At 40.5% G+C, this 17,080-nt stretch overlaps 1 protein-coding gene across 4 annotated transcripts in view; it reads right to left on the reverse strand.

Moving 5' to 3' along the window:
* The window catches only part of LOC115134458 (non-muscle caldesmon-like), a 77,407-nt gene extending 72,067 nt beyond the window's left edge, over positions 1–5,340 (reverse strand). Inside the window, exon 1 of one of the 4 annotated variants that reach the window (XM_029668447.2) lies at positions 4,974–5,340. In XM_029668447.2, the coding sequence (XP_029524307.2) occupies positions 4,974–5,032 (59 nt within the window). In that variant the 5' untranslated portion in view covers positions 5,033–5,340. The remainder of the gene's footprint in view (positions 1–4,973) is intronic. The other 3 variants (XM_065022660.1, XM_029668445.2, XM_029668446.2) reach the window with 3 other exon arrangements.
* Positions 5,341–17,080: the final 11,740 nt, after the last annotated feature.

Here is a 17,080-nt window from a genome sequence, read left to right on the forward strand (position 1 = left end):
ATCTTTGCTAGGTAAAGCCCCGCCTTATCTCAGCTCACTGGTCACCATAGTAACACCCACTTGCAGCATGGGCTCCAGCAGGTATATTGCACTGGTCAACGAATTGCAAAAACCTCTGAAGCTGGGGCCTTTATATATCCCTCTCTAACTTTAAGCATCAGCTGTCAGAGCAGCTTACCGATCACTGTACCTGTACACAGCCAATCTGTAAATAGCACACCCAACTACCTCATCCCATATTATTACTTACCCTCTTGCTCTTTTGCACCCCAGTATCTCTACTTGCACGTCATCCTCTGCACGTCTATCACTCCAGTGTTAATGCTAAATTGTAATTATTTTGCCTCTATGGCCTATTTATTGCCTACCTCCCTACTCTTCTACATTTGCACACACTGTACATAGCTTTTTCTATTTTTCTTTTCTATTGTGTTATTGACTGTAAGTTTTTTTTATGTGTAACTCTGCTGTTGTTTTTGTCGCACTGCTTTGTTTTATCTTGGCCAGGTGGCAGTTGTAAATGAGAACTTGTTCTCAACGGGCCTACCTAGTTAAATAAAGGTGAAATATATATGTTTTTATAAAGTTTGTTGAGAGAATGCAAAGCTGTCTTTACGGCAAAGGGTGTCTACTTTGAAGAATCTAAAATATATTTTGATTTGTTTAACACTTTTTTTGGTTACTATATGATTCCATATGTGCTATTTCAAAGTCTTGATGTCTTCACTATTATTCTACAATGTGGAATATTGTCAAAATAAAGAAAAACCCTTGAATGAGTAGCTGTGTCCAAACTTTAGACTGGAACTGTATATGCGCACGTAATTTCTCAACTGCATGGAATACCATGATAAAGCTGTCCAATGAGCAGCTCTGGTGAAACTATTTGCATATCATCTTATCTCACCGTGTGGGATTAGATAGTTTGTGTATCTATCAGAGGAGGCGCCCTCACTCTCTCTGTCTCTCTCTCACTTCATTCAAAACAGACCAACATGCCTTTCTTGACCCATTCAAATGAATGTTACAACATGAGATAAAACGTGTTTAGAGGCCTCATCTGGTACCTCAAAGAGCGGCAAGGTCAATACCGACAAAAACAAACAGAACAAAAATGGAAACAATCTCAGAAAAATCTCTGACACAAGCGCAGCTAGCCAAGCTACACTTATGGCAAGTGATTTTTCTGAGAGGGCAGTTTCATTGCTTAGTGTAAGTGCTTTTTTTTTTAACCAATAATAAGACTAAACTTTGAGTTTGTTTGGCTTCTAACATCAATATCTCTTTCTCACTTGATAGTAAATCTGAGACAACATAACATTTAGACAAGATGATGAGGGTTCATGAACAAACTGAAAACCATACTTTCATTGCGGGGGTGAAAATCTGTAAAAAAAATACAAAAATACAAAAACACTTCAAAAAGACTACAAGGGTTTGGCATTGTCAGACACCTTCGAATGATGGGATGGGACTCACTTAATAGTATATCTGAGGCAACAGAGCCTTTAGACAAGCGGATGAGAGGTTTGGCATAATCAGACACTTTCCAAGGAAGGGATGGGATGGAGGAGTGTCTGTCTGAAGCTGGTGTCATCCATCTCTCTCCACTCTCCCAGAGTGGCACCATCTGCACTGAGGATTAGCCCAACTGCTTCTTGGGACACAGCTCTGATGCACTCCCTGGCCTGGCTGTAGTGTTTATGACTGTTCCCTAAACACATTGGTTGAAGGGCATTCTACTCCCCTCGTAACGGTTCCCTCACTCATGGTGTAAAGTACATAAGTAAAATACTTAAAGTACTACTTAAGTCTTTTTTTGGGAGAGTATATCTATTTTACTTTATTATTTATATTTTTGACAACTTTTACTTTTTTCTCCACTACATTCCTAAAGAAAATATTGTCCCCTACACCCGAAAGTACTACATTTCAAATGCTCAGGCAGGACAGCAATATGTTCCAATTTATGCACCTATCAATATAATGCATTGTCATCCCTACTGCCTCTGAGTATGGGAATGTGTCTCTGTCTGGCATCTGGTTTGCTTAAAATATGGAATTTGATGTATAGCATTTACTTTTACTTTTTACTTTTACTCAAGTATGACAATTTTGTACTTTTTCCACCACTGCCCTCACTTTTAAAAGTTAATGTTCTGTTAACTCATACCCAAATAATGTTGCTGACTCATCTTATACTCACATTTGTGGTCAAATCATAAATTGGAGAAAAAAAACACTTCAAAAAACCCCAAACTTTTCTCAAACAGACCGTTTAGAAAATGCTTGCTATTCACTCATAGAATATGATGTCATACATCTGAAGAGGATGAGCTGGCCAATCAGCGGGTCTAATGAACGGTATACGCCCACACTATTCTGTTGTTGGGTTACGCCCACACCATTACAACTTGGAAAATCTTATTTTTAACATAATTAACACTTTTTGGAAGGAGAACCATTTCACTCATATTGCATGTAATTATAGGTCATATTTCATAGTAATCTGGGAACACTGGACAGTTAATTTAAGCGATATCCCACTGGACACAAAATAGCTGAACCAACGTTGTTTCCATATGATTTCAACAAAAACGAACATTTTATGACATTGAATCAACTGAATGGATTCGCAGAATGTCATCAATGTAAAGGCATTTTGGGAACTTTAAACCTAAATACAATGACATGTTTCAAATGTTTGATTTCATGTTGAATTCACATTAGTTGACAACTCGTTCAAATGTAAATTAAAACTTGAACTGACATCTGTGCCTAGTGGCACCTCCCCTCATACATTTTGTAGAATTATGTCTACAGTATGATGTGTAAAAACATCCTAACTCAGAAATGGCAACATCAGAGTAAACAAGAAGGCTAGTAAAAGGTATCACACACACACACACACACACACACACACACACACACACACACACACACACACACACACATAATCAGGTTCATCAAAAAGCTGTGGGACGACACCAGTTTGAAACATGTTATCATTGGATGTTAATCACATCTTTAACACCGTGCCTAAAGATAAACAGCCTTCTCGTTGGCATGTCAAAGCAACTGGCAGAGCATTTCAAAGGGACAAGTGTGTGAGAGACAAGTGTGCGAGAAAAGATTTTTTGGCAGCCCTGAAAAAATACCCACAAAAATGTATCTTGTATTCCACACCCTCGGAGCAGCCTAAGCCTCGACTCTCAGTTGTTTGACAAACCACACCTGCTCTGCTCCACCTGAAATCCTCAAGCCTGCCTCTCCTCTCCCATTGACAAAACTGGAAATCTCTGATTACACAATCAAAACAAAAGGATTGTATTTTCATTGAAGACTGAATGCAGCACTCATTCACTCTCTTTCACATATTCTTTTGTTGATCATAATGGTTGAAGTGTCTTAAGGTCCCTTTCCCAAACAGTATTCTGTGTTCCTTCAAACTGGGAAGTAAATAAAACTGTCCGTTAATGGGACTGTATTGGTTCTCTTTAGATGGAATCAATGTTATTTTCGTGTCTAATGTTATGTCCATTTACAGTCATTTAGCAGATGCTCTTATGCAGACTTGTTTCGTACTGGTCCCCCTTGGGAATCAAACTACAACCCTGGCGTTGCAAGTGCCATGCTCTACCCCTCTTCATTTTGAGAGTTTACAGAGTACCTACACTGTTCTTTCACTACCTGCTTTCTCCCATAGAGCAACGCTGGAGGAATGAAAAAAAGAAGGAAAAAGACCTAACATGCCACCACCCATAAGCAGCCTCTTCTGCTCATCACTTCTGACACAGGTTTGACGGAATTTCCCTCAGCTACAGTCAGAAGAGAAAGCCTTGGGCACCTCTCTCATAATCTTTCTCTTTATCTCTCTTTTCTTCCCTCTCTCTGTCCCTCTATCTCTCTCTCTCTCTCTCTCTCTCTCTCTCTCTCTCTCTACTTATCTCTCCCTCTCTCTTCCACCACCCTCCAAGCCTCCTGAAGGAACAACAAACAACCCAGCCAGGAGGGCTGATGAAAAGGTCTGTCTCTGGTGACAGAGTGGCGCTCTGCTTCAGTGCCTGTCCAGGTTGTGTCAACGGTGATAAGACCCAGGGCAATGGTCATTGAATAACCCCTCCTGTAATCAGAGGAGCAGGAGAAAGCCCAGGGCCTGTATTTATAAAGCGTCTCAGAATAAGAGTGCTGATTTAGGATCAGGTCCCCCCCTCTTAGTCATTATGATTTAAAAGACACGTGATTTAAAAGGCAAAACTGATCCTTGATCAGCACTCCTACTCGGAGACGCTTTGTGTATGCTGCTGTGTGGTCTGATCTCTGATCTCTGACCCACATCTACAGTACAGTACACTGATCCTTCCCTCTGGTGCCCAATCAGACAAACATGTTTACTAAGGAGAGCCTAGCCAGAACTGGGGATATATGGACACATGGTTTAACATATGGATGATATTATGCAGTATATCAAACAGTTCAGTGTATTTTTTGTGTAAAATATAGATTTTTAATGCAGCAGTTTTCTTCAGCCAAGAAAGGGTGTTCTGAGTTAAATGAGAACAGGTTCTGACTCACGTCCATACGTGGAACACCAACACCAGCTGTAATTGAAGACCATTCCTAGATTAGTATACAGCATTTTGTCTTGAATTTTCCAGCTGCTTCGTGTGTTTGAGTTGTGTGTTGTTTAGGCCACACAGTACCTGTGCCTCAGTCACAGTAAAGATTAACCTGATTGCTGCCTTGTGTCCACAAGACAAAGAGCTTGAGAAAGGGGCTGGAGCTACAACTCAATTTACTCTAGCATGCTGACTGTAAAATAATATAGCACTATGACTCAATTTACGAGAGTCTAGCATACCTTTTCTTTATCATTTTCTCTAGCTCTTCCCTTCTGATAAACAGCATACTTAACTCTCTTTCTCTATTCAATCTATTTGTACTCCAAAAACTGTATTCATATTTTTACTCACTTCAAGAGGTTCTGCAAACCTTGCTTGCTGGTGTTTCTTCTCGGGATTGCACGTGACATGTCTCTTTTCTCCCCTTTTTCCCCTTTTAATCAGATCAAATATGTGACAGTGTAGCTCCTCTTCTTCCTCAGAATAACCTCTCTGTATCTTCCAGTCCTGAGCCCAATGGCCAGCGTGGATGTTTCTATAAGACAGATTTATGTACTCCTTTTCCACTCATTCACTCTCGGACACACACACACACAGACACAGAAACACACACACAGGGATTCCTGTTCTCTTAGATCCTGTCCCCTGCGCAGCCTGTTGAAAATGTGAGGAGCGTTCAGAGCAGCACTCTCTTTCCTCTCACAGAGACAGGCTTTAGTCACTGCCCACCTCCCCTCCTCCTCCTCTCCCTCTTTTCCACATGTGGTTCTCATTGAGTGCTCAGAATGGCCCAACATCTTTTTACCTCCCTTCTGCAGGGTCATGTGGCTTTCCCTGGGGGAGGTGTAAAACGATAACCCAGACTTCTCTAATCCAGACCCCTAACACCCCCCTGTCTCTCTGTCTGTTGCCCAGCCTATGCACTCCCCAGATCTCAAGTTTCACTTAGATTAGATCAGATTAAGAAAAACAATAAAGATATAACTGTTTGGACACAAACAACACTTAATGATCCTGGAATTACAAATAATCAATAGCAATATTGAGTAGGTTCTGTTTTATTTGCCAATCATAAAGTAGTTAAAACACTGTGATTGAACACATTGTGTTTATCACATGACAAATATACGTATATATAAGTCATGTGGAATTTGGAGAAGGCCTACTGGGCGCACCATGTCATTTCAATGTGGGAATTTGGGTAATATTTGGTTGAGACGTTGATCAATGGGATTTCATCCTTTATGCACACATTCAGAAAGACAGCCAGAAGTTTGTGGAATTCCCAATGTTTTATCACTATGCTTTCAGCCATCTAAAAGCTCAGCCAAATTCGAATTTGAAAAACTATGTCAAATTTTTGGGGTTAGGGCTCGATTCAATCCGAAATGTAAAAGGTCATTTCCGATTGAGACGGTAAATGCAGCATTTACCGTGGATGCAGCCTCTGCAAACCCGGGAACATTGCCTTTAAATATCAATCGCGCTATAGCGCTGATCTTTGGTGGTACGAGCCCTTAGTTGTCATCGAAATGTGTTATCACAACACTTTAAACCATTTAAAAGCACAACAGATTTCAAATGGGAATACAATGTCAGATATTGTGTATTAATACAACAACTGAATGTATTATCAATGTGCTTCATCTAATAGCACAACCAAACGACCTGGATTGCAGTTGAGATTACATTAAAAGTAAATAGTGCAAGTGATCAAGGCTGTTTCTGCGCAGATTACTATAGCAATGTGAAGACCTCCACAGATTTACCGACCTTTGCATGTGATCTTGAAAATGCACACGTTCTATGAGTTACAATATCCTCAAAATGTGGCCATGGTTGTGTTTCCCATTCAAAGGTTGAATAAATACTGTTACAAAGGGTTCTCCTATGGGCCAAAGAATCATTTTGGAACCCTTTTTTTCTAAGAGCGTACATACAAAAAGTGCAGTCATTTTTTTGAATGGTTCTCCTGATATGGATGGCCCTGAAATTAAACCTGACCCAAAAGATGATTAAAGCTGATTAAAAGGCCCTCAAATTAAAGCTGACAGTCTGCACTTTTACCTCAGAATCATTGTATTATGAATGTGCTGGAGTACAGAACCATTTACTGTTTACTGTACTGCAACAGTGATATTGAATTGTGTGTCATTGTCAATGCAACCAAACTCTACACACAAGTACATTTTAATATTGTTGTATGGTGGTATCTTGCATTTTGTGTTGTGGATATGTAGTAGTGTAGCGGTGTTATATGATGTATTGTTTAATCTTTTTGTTTTGCGTGTAATGGAAGTGCCTTGGTGTGTTCGGACCCCAGGAAGAGTAGCTGTCGCCTTGGCAGCAGCTATGGGGATCCCTAATAAATACAAAATTTTAACATTTGAAGGAGATGTATCTTTTGTGCAACAGACTTAGTCTGGCTTGAATTCCAGTTTGTCTACAAATGAATAATTGATATGTTGAATTGCATAAAGGCCTAGGGTTTCAAGCTTTGGTTGATTTCAAATGTAATCTTCAAGTGAATCATTAACATGTTGGGTTCACGTCTCCATCTCAACCAAATGTCTAAATGAAAGAATGAGATTAAATCTAATCAAATCATACTTTAAATGCACTTTAAATGAAGGTTGTTTTGATGTTGGCCTATTCTTTAATATAGATTTTGGCTTGATGTGAATCCAATATTTTATTTTATCTTTATTTAACTAGGCAAGTCAGTTAATTAAGAACAAATTCTTATTTGAATTTTTTAATTCTTAATGACGGCCTAGGAACAGGCCTTTATGCCTTGTCTATTTTTAAATTGAACCCTTCAGAAAAAACACGGTTCAGAAAGTATTCATACCCGTTGACATAATCCATATTTTGTTGTGTTACAGCCTGTATTCAAAATGGATCAAATATTTTTTTAAGTTCTCACCATATACACACAAAGTGGTTTTTGTTGTTGTTTTGGTCCTGCTTTAAATGGCATGCAGCTTATGAAGGCTTCATAAACCGTCTATAACACTATATCATGCATTGTAAAGAGCTTTTAAGAGGCATTGCTGTGTGACATAACCACAATTGTCAAATGTGACATAACCCACAAAATAAAATATGACATACATGCTATGTAAAGGGTGGCATAAGCACTGCTTAATAAAGGCATTATAAATCATATTCAATTGAGGCTTCACAAAGCATTTATAACACTGTCATTTCTTTCTGGTTTATCACACTTTCTTCACACTTTTTTAACAACAAAATTGGATATCTAATTAGCATCCCAGAGTCGCCTCTTCACTGTTGACGTTGAGACTGGTACTATTTAATGAAGATGCCTGTTGAGGACTTGTGAGGTGTCTGTTTCTCAAACTAGACACTCCAATGTACTTGTCCTCTTGCTCAGTTGTGCACTGTAATCGAACCCATAAATGCTGATGCTCCAGATACTCAACTAGTCTAAAGAAGGCTAATTTTCTTGCTTCTTTAATCAGAACAACAGTTTTCAGCTATGCTAACATAATTGCAAAAGGGTTTCCTGACGATCAATTAGCCTTTTAAAATGATAAACCTGGATTAGCTAACACAACATGCCATTGGATAATGGGCCGCTGTACGCCTATGTAGATATTCCAAAAAACATCTGCCGTTTCCAGCTACAATAGTCATTTACAACATTAACAATGTCTACACTGTATTTCTGATCAATTTGATGTTATTTTAATGGACAAGAAACGTGCTTTCAAAAACAAGGACATTTCTAAGTGACTCCAAACCTTTGAACGGTAGTGTAATTGCATTGCTGGACTATTTGAAACTTTACAAATAAAAGGAAATGTATGATTTAAACATGTCTTTAATGTTTATTTGTTTCAGCTGCTAGTGATAATTCCCTAATGGTTAATACATTTGTGTTTACATCATTACTCCTTTATCTATGTGTTGTGAATGACCAAAGGTGTCTGATCTTATAGTAAGCACAGCGTCATATGTTACAAGGCATTTATGTATGTGTTCTGAATGAGCAAAGGGTTCTGACTTTAAATTAAATACAGCGTCATGCCATATAGAGTCTCACTTCAAACTAAGTATTGCAGGACAACCAATTTGACAGAGGTTGAAGAAGTTTGACAAGAATAATGGGCAAATATTATACAATCCACATGTGAAAGTTCTTCTACTTACCCAGAAAGACACACAGCTGTAATAACTGCCATGTAATGTATGTAAATTAGATATACATTTGATACATTTGAAAACATGTTTTCACTTTGTCATTATGGGGTATTTTGTGAGAAAAAAAATAGTATTTTATCCATTTTGATTTCAGGCTGTAACACAACACAATGTGCAATAAACATTGCTGATTCAATCAGTTTGTGCACTGGGGTGACTGACTACCTTGGCAAAGCGTGTCCCTTTGGTGGTCCCATAGTCCCTTTCCAGCCTATGGGGCGCAGGTCTGGAGAGTGACAAGTTCAGTGGGACTTGGTGCCAGTGAGACCATGCAGCAGATGCATGACAAAGTTTTCTTGGAAAACTTTAAGGGGATATTCTGAACCTGCAACAACAGGTCATCGTGGGAGTCTCCTGTGTGTTCAGTTTGACAAAGAACAAGCTTTCTTGTGAGCAGACAAACGGTAGCATAGCGCCGATCATACATTTATTCAAATATAATAACATCATTTATAGCTTCTATATCCAACGTTTTGGGGTGTTGATGAGAAAATGCCCCGCCACCATCCCTACTAAAACACACACAGACACACACATCCACAGTGCCGACAACATAGTTACCATGGCAAAGCGTCACACCAATCACGCCTTTGAGTGCTGCTGGGTCTTTCTCGGTGACACGTCAGACAAAGAGAGTACTCAGCGTGTCAAAGCCTGCCATAGATTGGCCGTCCCTCCATCCCACCCCACTTGTCAGAAGAAGCTGCTCACACAGCAGGGGAGCAGCGGAGGACAAGTAAGACAACCCAAGCCAAATGAAAGACCCGGCACACTCACTGACCTGAACACTGCTCATCTCCAGACTTGGGTTCAAATACTATTTCAAATAATTTCAAATACTTCAATCTGTGCTTGATTAAGCATGCCTGGATAAATAAACCAATGGAATAGTCCCAAAACATTCAACTCAGCCCATCTGGCACGCTAGAGAAAAGGCTCAAAGTACTTGGAACGATTTCAAATAGTCTGGTCGTATCCCAGACACACAGAACAAATGGTCCGATAAGTCTAAGACACTGGTCCAGCTAGATCTGCTTGTCTGACCAATTTGCACATAGGCTATTGTGTTAATAGTTTCCATTACAACAGCATAATTGCAGAATAACTATACAGTAGTGCAACGAAGTCACTACTCAGTCTTTGCTGCAAAATGTGAAAATATAACAGTAATGGCACCCGGAGTGAAGGAAGTTAAAACAAATTCAATACAACAGAAAAAAGATCACATTACACTTTTTTTTACAATGGGATAATATTATGCATTATTCTTTTGCAAAATGTTATATTTAACACACTCTCAAGTTTCAGCAAGTTGTCTGTAGTATTTGATCCAGAGTACAGTGGATCATGTATCCGAGAGTAGGCATAACGCTAGCCAACTCTACAGTATGATACCACCTGCGTGGTTGATCCACAGCTGCAGGGCCGGGATCTGACACACATGTCCACACACGCACGCACACGCGCACGCACGCACGCATACGCACACACACACAGACACAGACACAGACACAGGCACAGACACACACACACACAGGGTTATGGGTTAGTTAGGAGTATGGGATACACGTTTGAGGTGCGGTTTTTGAAGTGTTTTTTTTTCTCCAATTTATGCTTTGGACACAAATATGAGTATTAGGGCGAGAGAACATCATTATTTGGGTTTGAGTTAACAGAATTGTATCTTTACAAATTGAGATTTTCACTCAACAGTTAATTAAAGTAACTTTCAGAGAACTTCTAAGAATATTATGCTGACCAACTGGCAGGTGTCTTCACTGACATTTTCAACATGTCCCTGATTGAGTCTGTAATACCAACATGTTTCAAGCAAACCGCCATAGTCCCAGCGCCCAAGAACACCTGAATACAGACCCACTGTAGCACTGACGTCCGTAGCCATGAAGTGCTTCGAAAGGCTGGTAATGGCACACATCAACATCATTATCCCAGAAACCCTAGACCCACTCCAATTTGCATACCACCCAAACAGATCCACAGAAGATGCCGTCTCTATACAAAAGGAACCCCTACGTAAGAATGCTATTCATTGACTACAGCTCAGCATTCAACACCATAGTACACTCAAAGCATATCACTAAGCTAAGGATCCTGGGACTAAACAGCTCCCTCTGCAACTGGATCCTGGACTTCCTGACAGGCCGCCCCCAGGTGGTGAGGGTAGGTAGCAACACATTTGCCTCGCTGATCCTCAACACTGGAGCTCCCCAGTGGTGCGTGCTCAGTCCCCTCCTGTACTCCCTGTTCACCCACGACTGCGTGGCCAGGCACGACTCCAACACCATCATTAAGTTTTCAGACGACACAACAATGGTAGGCCGGATCACCGTCAACGACGAGACAGCCTATAGGGAGGAGGTCAGAGGCTTGGCCGGGTGGTACCAGAATAACAACCTATCCTTCAATGTAACCAAGAATAAGTAGATGTTTGTTGACTACAGGAAAGGAGGACCGAGAACGCTCCCATTCTCATCGACGGGGCTGTAGTGGAGCAGGTTGAGAGCTTCAAGTTCCTTGGTGTCCACATCACCAACAAACTATCATGGTCCAAACACACCAAGACAGTTGTGAAGAGGGCACAACAAAACCTATTCCCCCTCAGGAAACTAAAAAGATTTGGCATGGGTCCTCAGATCCTCAAAAGTTTCTACAGCTGCAACATTGAGCTCAACCATCACTGCCTGGCAACTGCTCGGCCTCAAGGCAAGGCACCACAGAGGGTAGTGCGTATGGCGCAGTACATCACTGGGGCAAAGCTGCCTACCATCCACAACCTCTACACCAGGCGGTGTCAGAGGAAGGCCCTAAAAATGGTCATAGACCCCACCCACCCCTGTCATAGACTCTTCTCTCTACTACCGCATGGCAAGCGGTACCGGAGCTCCAAGTCTAGGACCAAAAGGCTTCTCAATGGCTTTTACCCCCAACCCATAAGACTCCTGAACAGGTCATCAAAAGGTAATCAAATGTTTATCATATATACATAGTCACTTGAACTATACATTCATGTACATACAACCTCAATTAGCCCGACTAACTGGTGCCCCCACACATTGGCTACCCAGACTATCTGCGTTGTGTCCCGCCACCCACTACCCTCCAACCGCTCTTTTATGCTACTGCTACTCTCTGTTCATCATATATTCATAGTCACTTTAACCTTAGCTACATGTATATACTACCTCAATTAACCAGACTAACTTGTGCCTGTATATAGCCTCGCTACTGTTATAGCCTCGCTACTGTATGTAGCCTCACTACTGTTATTTTTCACTGTCTTTTTACTGTTGTTTTTATTTCTTTACTTATGTATTATTTACCTAATACCTATTTTTTACTTAAAAATTGCACTGTTGGTTAGGGCCTGTAAGTAAGCATTTCACTGTAAGGTCTACTTCACCTGTTGTATTCGGCACACGTGACAAATACACTTTGATTTGATTTTAAATGATTTGGATGCTACAAATAAAAGTTGGCACATCAATTTCAGAGGAGTGGGATGTGTAGAGCAAAACAGAGACCACCATCGCGAGATTCTCATCTTTCGGTAGGGTGGTCATATTAGTTTTGTAGGCCAAACCGCTTGGACACTACAGCTGATTTTTGGGATCTAATGGTCTGACAAACACAGCTGTAGTTCGTCCACCTTCCACAGCAGATAAGGAAGGCAGCCATTGGCGGATGAGGTGTATTAAGATGCAGCCCATGTAAAAAACTGATATCTCTAGTTAAACTGACAGATTTTGATGGGGATTTTTTTTAACCTTTAATTATATTGACGCACCGGTTTAACAGACTCTAGGGGGATTATTATTAATGCATAATCAAATTAATTTCCCTATATGTGTCCTATCTGTGTTTGGAGTTAAAAAAAGATAACCCAAAATAAGCTAGCAGTGTTATTTAAAATCACATGTAAGGAAACGTAGTTCTCCGTTCTCTGAAACAATATGAAACCAAAAACACACATTCCCACAACTTCCAAGTAACCAAATGTGCAAGCTGGAAAGTACCATCCTTCCCTTTCCCTCAGTCCCTCACACTGCCTCTCATTCCATCTCAGAGAAAGGAAAGGTTGTGTTCATAAGGGACCAGGAGAACTAAATCCTCCCATCTCAGGAGCTGACTGCTGACCTGTGACCTGGAATGTGTTTCCCTCTCCTCCCTCAAATATCCAAGCTCTACTCATCACCTCCCTCCCTCCCACTCATTATAGATCCTCTCTGCCTCCCCCATGCTGACTCCACAGGCATGCAGCTATATGACTCCTCCAGCTCAGAGGAAAGGAGATAACCACAGAATAAATAGCTCTCCTGAGGGATGAGCTTTATACATGACTTTAGTCAAATTCTCACACAAATCCACAAAGAAAGGAAAGAATGAGCTATGAGCTGTTTTGATACAAAGCATTCTTATACAAGTTATAGTATGTTGGATTCAGATGTGTTTCCTAAGTCCTCGCTTGAAATGGCAGAATATTTTACCTGAGGTACAGGTACATTAAAACAGGTTCAGGAAGCTAAGAGGTGTTGGCGGGCATGGTTTGGCACACATTTCTTGTTCAAGTGATCAAAAGTAGGTGGCAATGAGGTCAATTGAGGTTTAGAAAGGGGTAAGATGAAACTTGAAGATAACAAAGGAAATTAACATATGCTCATTGGGTAGGCTCAGAGAAATCCACACACTTCCACATACAGTACTACAATGACACTCCAACACATTCACAAACACACACATGCTGTACACCAAATACGCTCACACACACACACAAAACACACACACCCATGCTTATTGACGCCTCACATATGCACGCGCACACATAGACCCAATTTACACACGCTGCTGCTACTCTGTATATTATATATCCTGATTGCCTAGTCTGTCACGACTCCTACTGAAGGTGGCTCCCCTTCCTGTTTGGGTGGCGCTCGGCGGTCGTCGTCACCGGCCTACTAGCTGGCACTGATCCTTTTTTTCCTGTGTTTAGTTAGGTTTATTGGTGGGGCTTTATTATCCAGCCGGCCCACCTACTGGGTTTGCGGGATTATTCTCTGTGTACATCTGTGCACGACTGTATTTCACGGTTGTCCGTGTATGTGTGTATTTTCTGGACTGTTTAGTTCCCCGTGTTTTGGGGCATTTGTTTGGGTTGGCGTCGGTTTCACCTGTGTGGTGAATTAAAAGTATTGCTACCCTGAACTCTCTGTTTCCTGCGCCTGACTTCTTCCTCCACTACACCCCCGGGCATTACATAGTCACTTTTACCCTTACCCACATGTGCATACTTAATTACCTCAACTACCTTGTACCCCTGCACATTGACTCAATACCGGTACTCCTTGTATACCGCCTCGTTATTGTTTTTATTGTGTTACTATTTCTTTTTTTATTTAGCAAATATTTGTCTTACTTTTTAACTCTGCACTGTTGGGAATGGGCTCGTAAGTAAGCATTTCACTGTAAATTCTACTGTGAATGTAATCTCTGCGAACGCGGTAACCTTGCCTATAAAATCTGCATTGTCGACAACTGGCCTAAATGGTTGAATCACGACCTAAATCACTTTCCGGTAAGGCTCAGACAGTGATTTAGGGCCTAACCAAATCCCTATTTGCTCATCTTATGCACAGGTCTGTCCTACTATACAGTTGAGGAAGCTCTAATAGTACAAGTGACTCCCACTCATACATTGCATGAGATTGTTTCTCCAAGATCGTGATAACAGTCTAAGAACTGGAGAAATGATGAGGTGTGACAAGGTAGAAGAGATACAGTACTCCCTGCGATAGGTTTGTTGATTTGTGGAGGGGTTCGAGACAACATTTTTAATAACAACTCAATAACCTCTAAAGTAAAATGAAAATGATTTGGGTACCTTCGAAAAATCAATCTCTTTAATCACTCCCTCCCCCTGAGAACGTCTGACTATTATAATCAGTGCAGTGGCAACATGAAAAATAATGAATGGGCAGAATTGGAGTGAATTTATGAGTTGAGCATTGAACCCCTAAAAATGAATGCTTGAGGTGATAGAAACTGAGGCTGAGCATATGTCATGATGAATTTGAAAACGGAACTTTCCCATATCAATCATGTAAGAATATTTTGGGGATAGTGGGTTTTTTACAAGTGAAAGATCCATGAGAGAAAAGTATAACTGGGGATAAGGGCCACAAATACGCATGCACATATACAGACACACACACAGACCCCTCTGGCCTCAGGGGCCAATTCTAACACCTTGGCAGAAAAGAGAGGGAGAATCAACCATGTCATGACCCCTGAACACAAACATTACAGTAACTGAACATGAACTCATTCCCTGTCTTTTCTGAATGTTCCAGAATGCCCTGGGCTATAACACTTCTGTAGCACTGGAATCTCCCCAGACACTCACAAAACCAAGTGAGGAATACATTTCAAAGGGGAAATGTCCTAACCCTCTGAGTTTCTCTCAATTGAAATCTGCACATATCTATCTTACATTTGGACACAGTGTAGATTTAATTACAAATATCCATGTGACATGTTTCGAAACCTTTCTTTATTCTTTTTTTTTTTTTTTTTGTGGAAACATGAGCATATCTGTACATAAACTGGAAGGGTTCAAACCGCAGATGCACTAATCTAATCATCTCTTCAATTAAATGATGGTTTCCCTGTAGAAACGCAATCTCTTTATTACAGCATCCAAGCAGGCAGCCAGGACCTCACACAGTGGAGATTACTACTTGACAAGATAGAGTACTGTCCTGGCAGATAAACCTATCATCTGATGGGCTTAATACAACTTCCCAATATAAAGGTGTAAGCCCGAGCCATATACTGTATATCAATTGGGTTGAGGTGTTCATCGAGTGAATTCTATTATTACAGGGTAGTGTTTTGTGTTCACCCACTGCTCAATACGAGAGATGAAGGAGACTCTGAGGAGCAGAGAGGCGAAAGAGATTTTTACTTTTCAATTCACATTACATCCTTGCCTTACCTTTCATTGTGGCTGGCAACTGGACATTCTTGGTCCGCAGCTCAAATTGACTGTAAATATCACAGAAGCCACTAGCCAGTCAGCTCAAAGTACTTAACAATCCAAGCAACTTTTCTTCTAAAACCTATTACACTCTTGAATAATGCAACAATACACAAGTGTAGACTATTAAAGGGTTTATTTTACACATTAAATTAGCTTGCAATACACAGCTAACTTCTACTAAGCAGCTAGCTAACAAACTAAAAAGAACAGGACAAGCCGCACACTCTAGGATGTCCAATGCAATAATTTGTTTCCGGCTAGCTAACTAACAAAATGCTTCATGATCAAGAACGGTTAACATATCAATATTGAACATTTACTCCTCACATAGAAATATAGAAGTAATGATATAATACAGTGTCATTCATGTTATAATATTGCTATTTAGTTAAGAACAAATTCTTATTTACAATGAAGGCGTACTCCAGTCAAACCCAGACGACACTGGGCCAATTGTGCACCTCCCTATGGGACTCCCAATCATGGCCAGATGTCATGCAGCCTGGATTTGAACCAGGGACTGCAGAGATGCCTCTTGCACTGAGATGCAGTGCCTTAGACTGCTGCACCGCCTTAGACTGCTGCACCACTTGGGAGCCCTAAGGCTACACAGCTAGGTAATGTTAACAAGCAAGCTAGCTAAACAAAATTATTTATGCATCCTCACATAAACGTGCTTGCTGTAAATAAATGCTGATGTTTATCTGAACCATCGCTAGACAGGAGCTCTTAGGCTTACACTAGCTTCCGAATTACCTTAGAATGAACCAGGCTTATTTTTAAAATCATTATATGAGGTAAAAGCTAAATGAGACTGAAAACGTTAATAATTCCCTGGGGAGTTGCTTCTTGTTTCAGAGCAGTCAGGCAAAAAAAAAAAAAAAAAGAGATTGCATGTGACTAACGTTGATTACTATAGCGCCCCCCTGGGGCCAATCAGTGTAGTTTTGTTCATGCTGGATCTCTATGGCAAGACGCATCATTCACCCTAGTTGGTCAAAATTGGTAAAAGTGAAAGTCACCCAGCAAAATACATTAACATTATAGTCAACAAACTGAAACTAACGCTTTAGTAAATCCAAAGAAACATCCTCTCACTGTCAACTGTGTTTATTGTCAGCAAACTTAAAATGTGTAAATATTCGTATGACCATAACAAGATTCAACAACTAAGGCA

The sequence above is a fragment of the Oncorhynchus nerka genome, linkage group LG9a, assembly GCF_034236695.1.
Source record: "Oncorhynchus nerka isolate Pitt River linkage group LG9a, Oner_Uvic_2.0, whole genome shotgun sequence".
NCBI classification, from domain to species: domain Eukaryota; kingdom Metazoa; phylum Chordata; class Actinopteri; order Salmoniformes; family Salmonidae; genus Oncorhynchus; species Oncorhynchus nerka.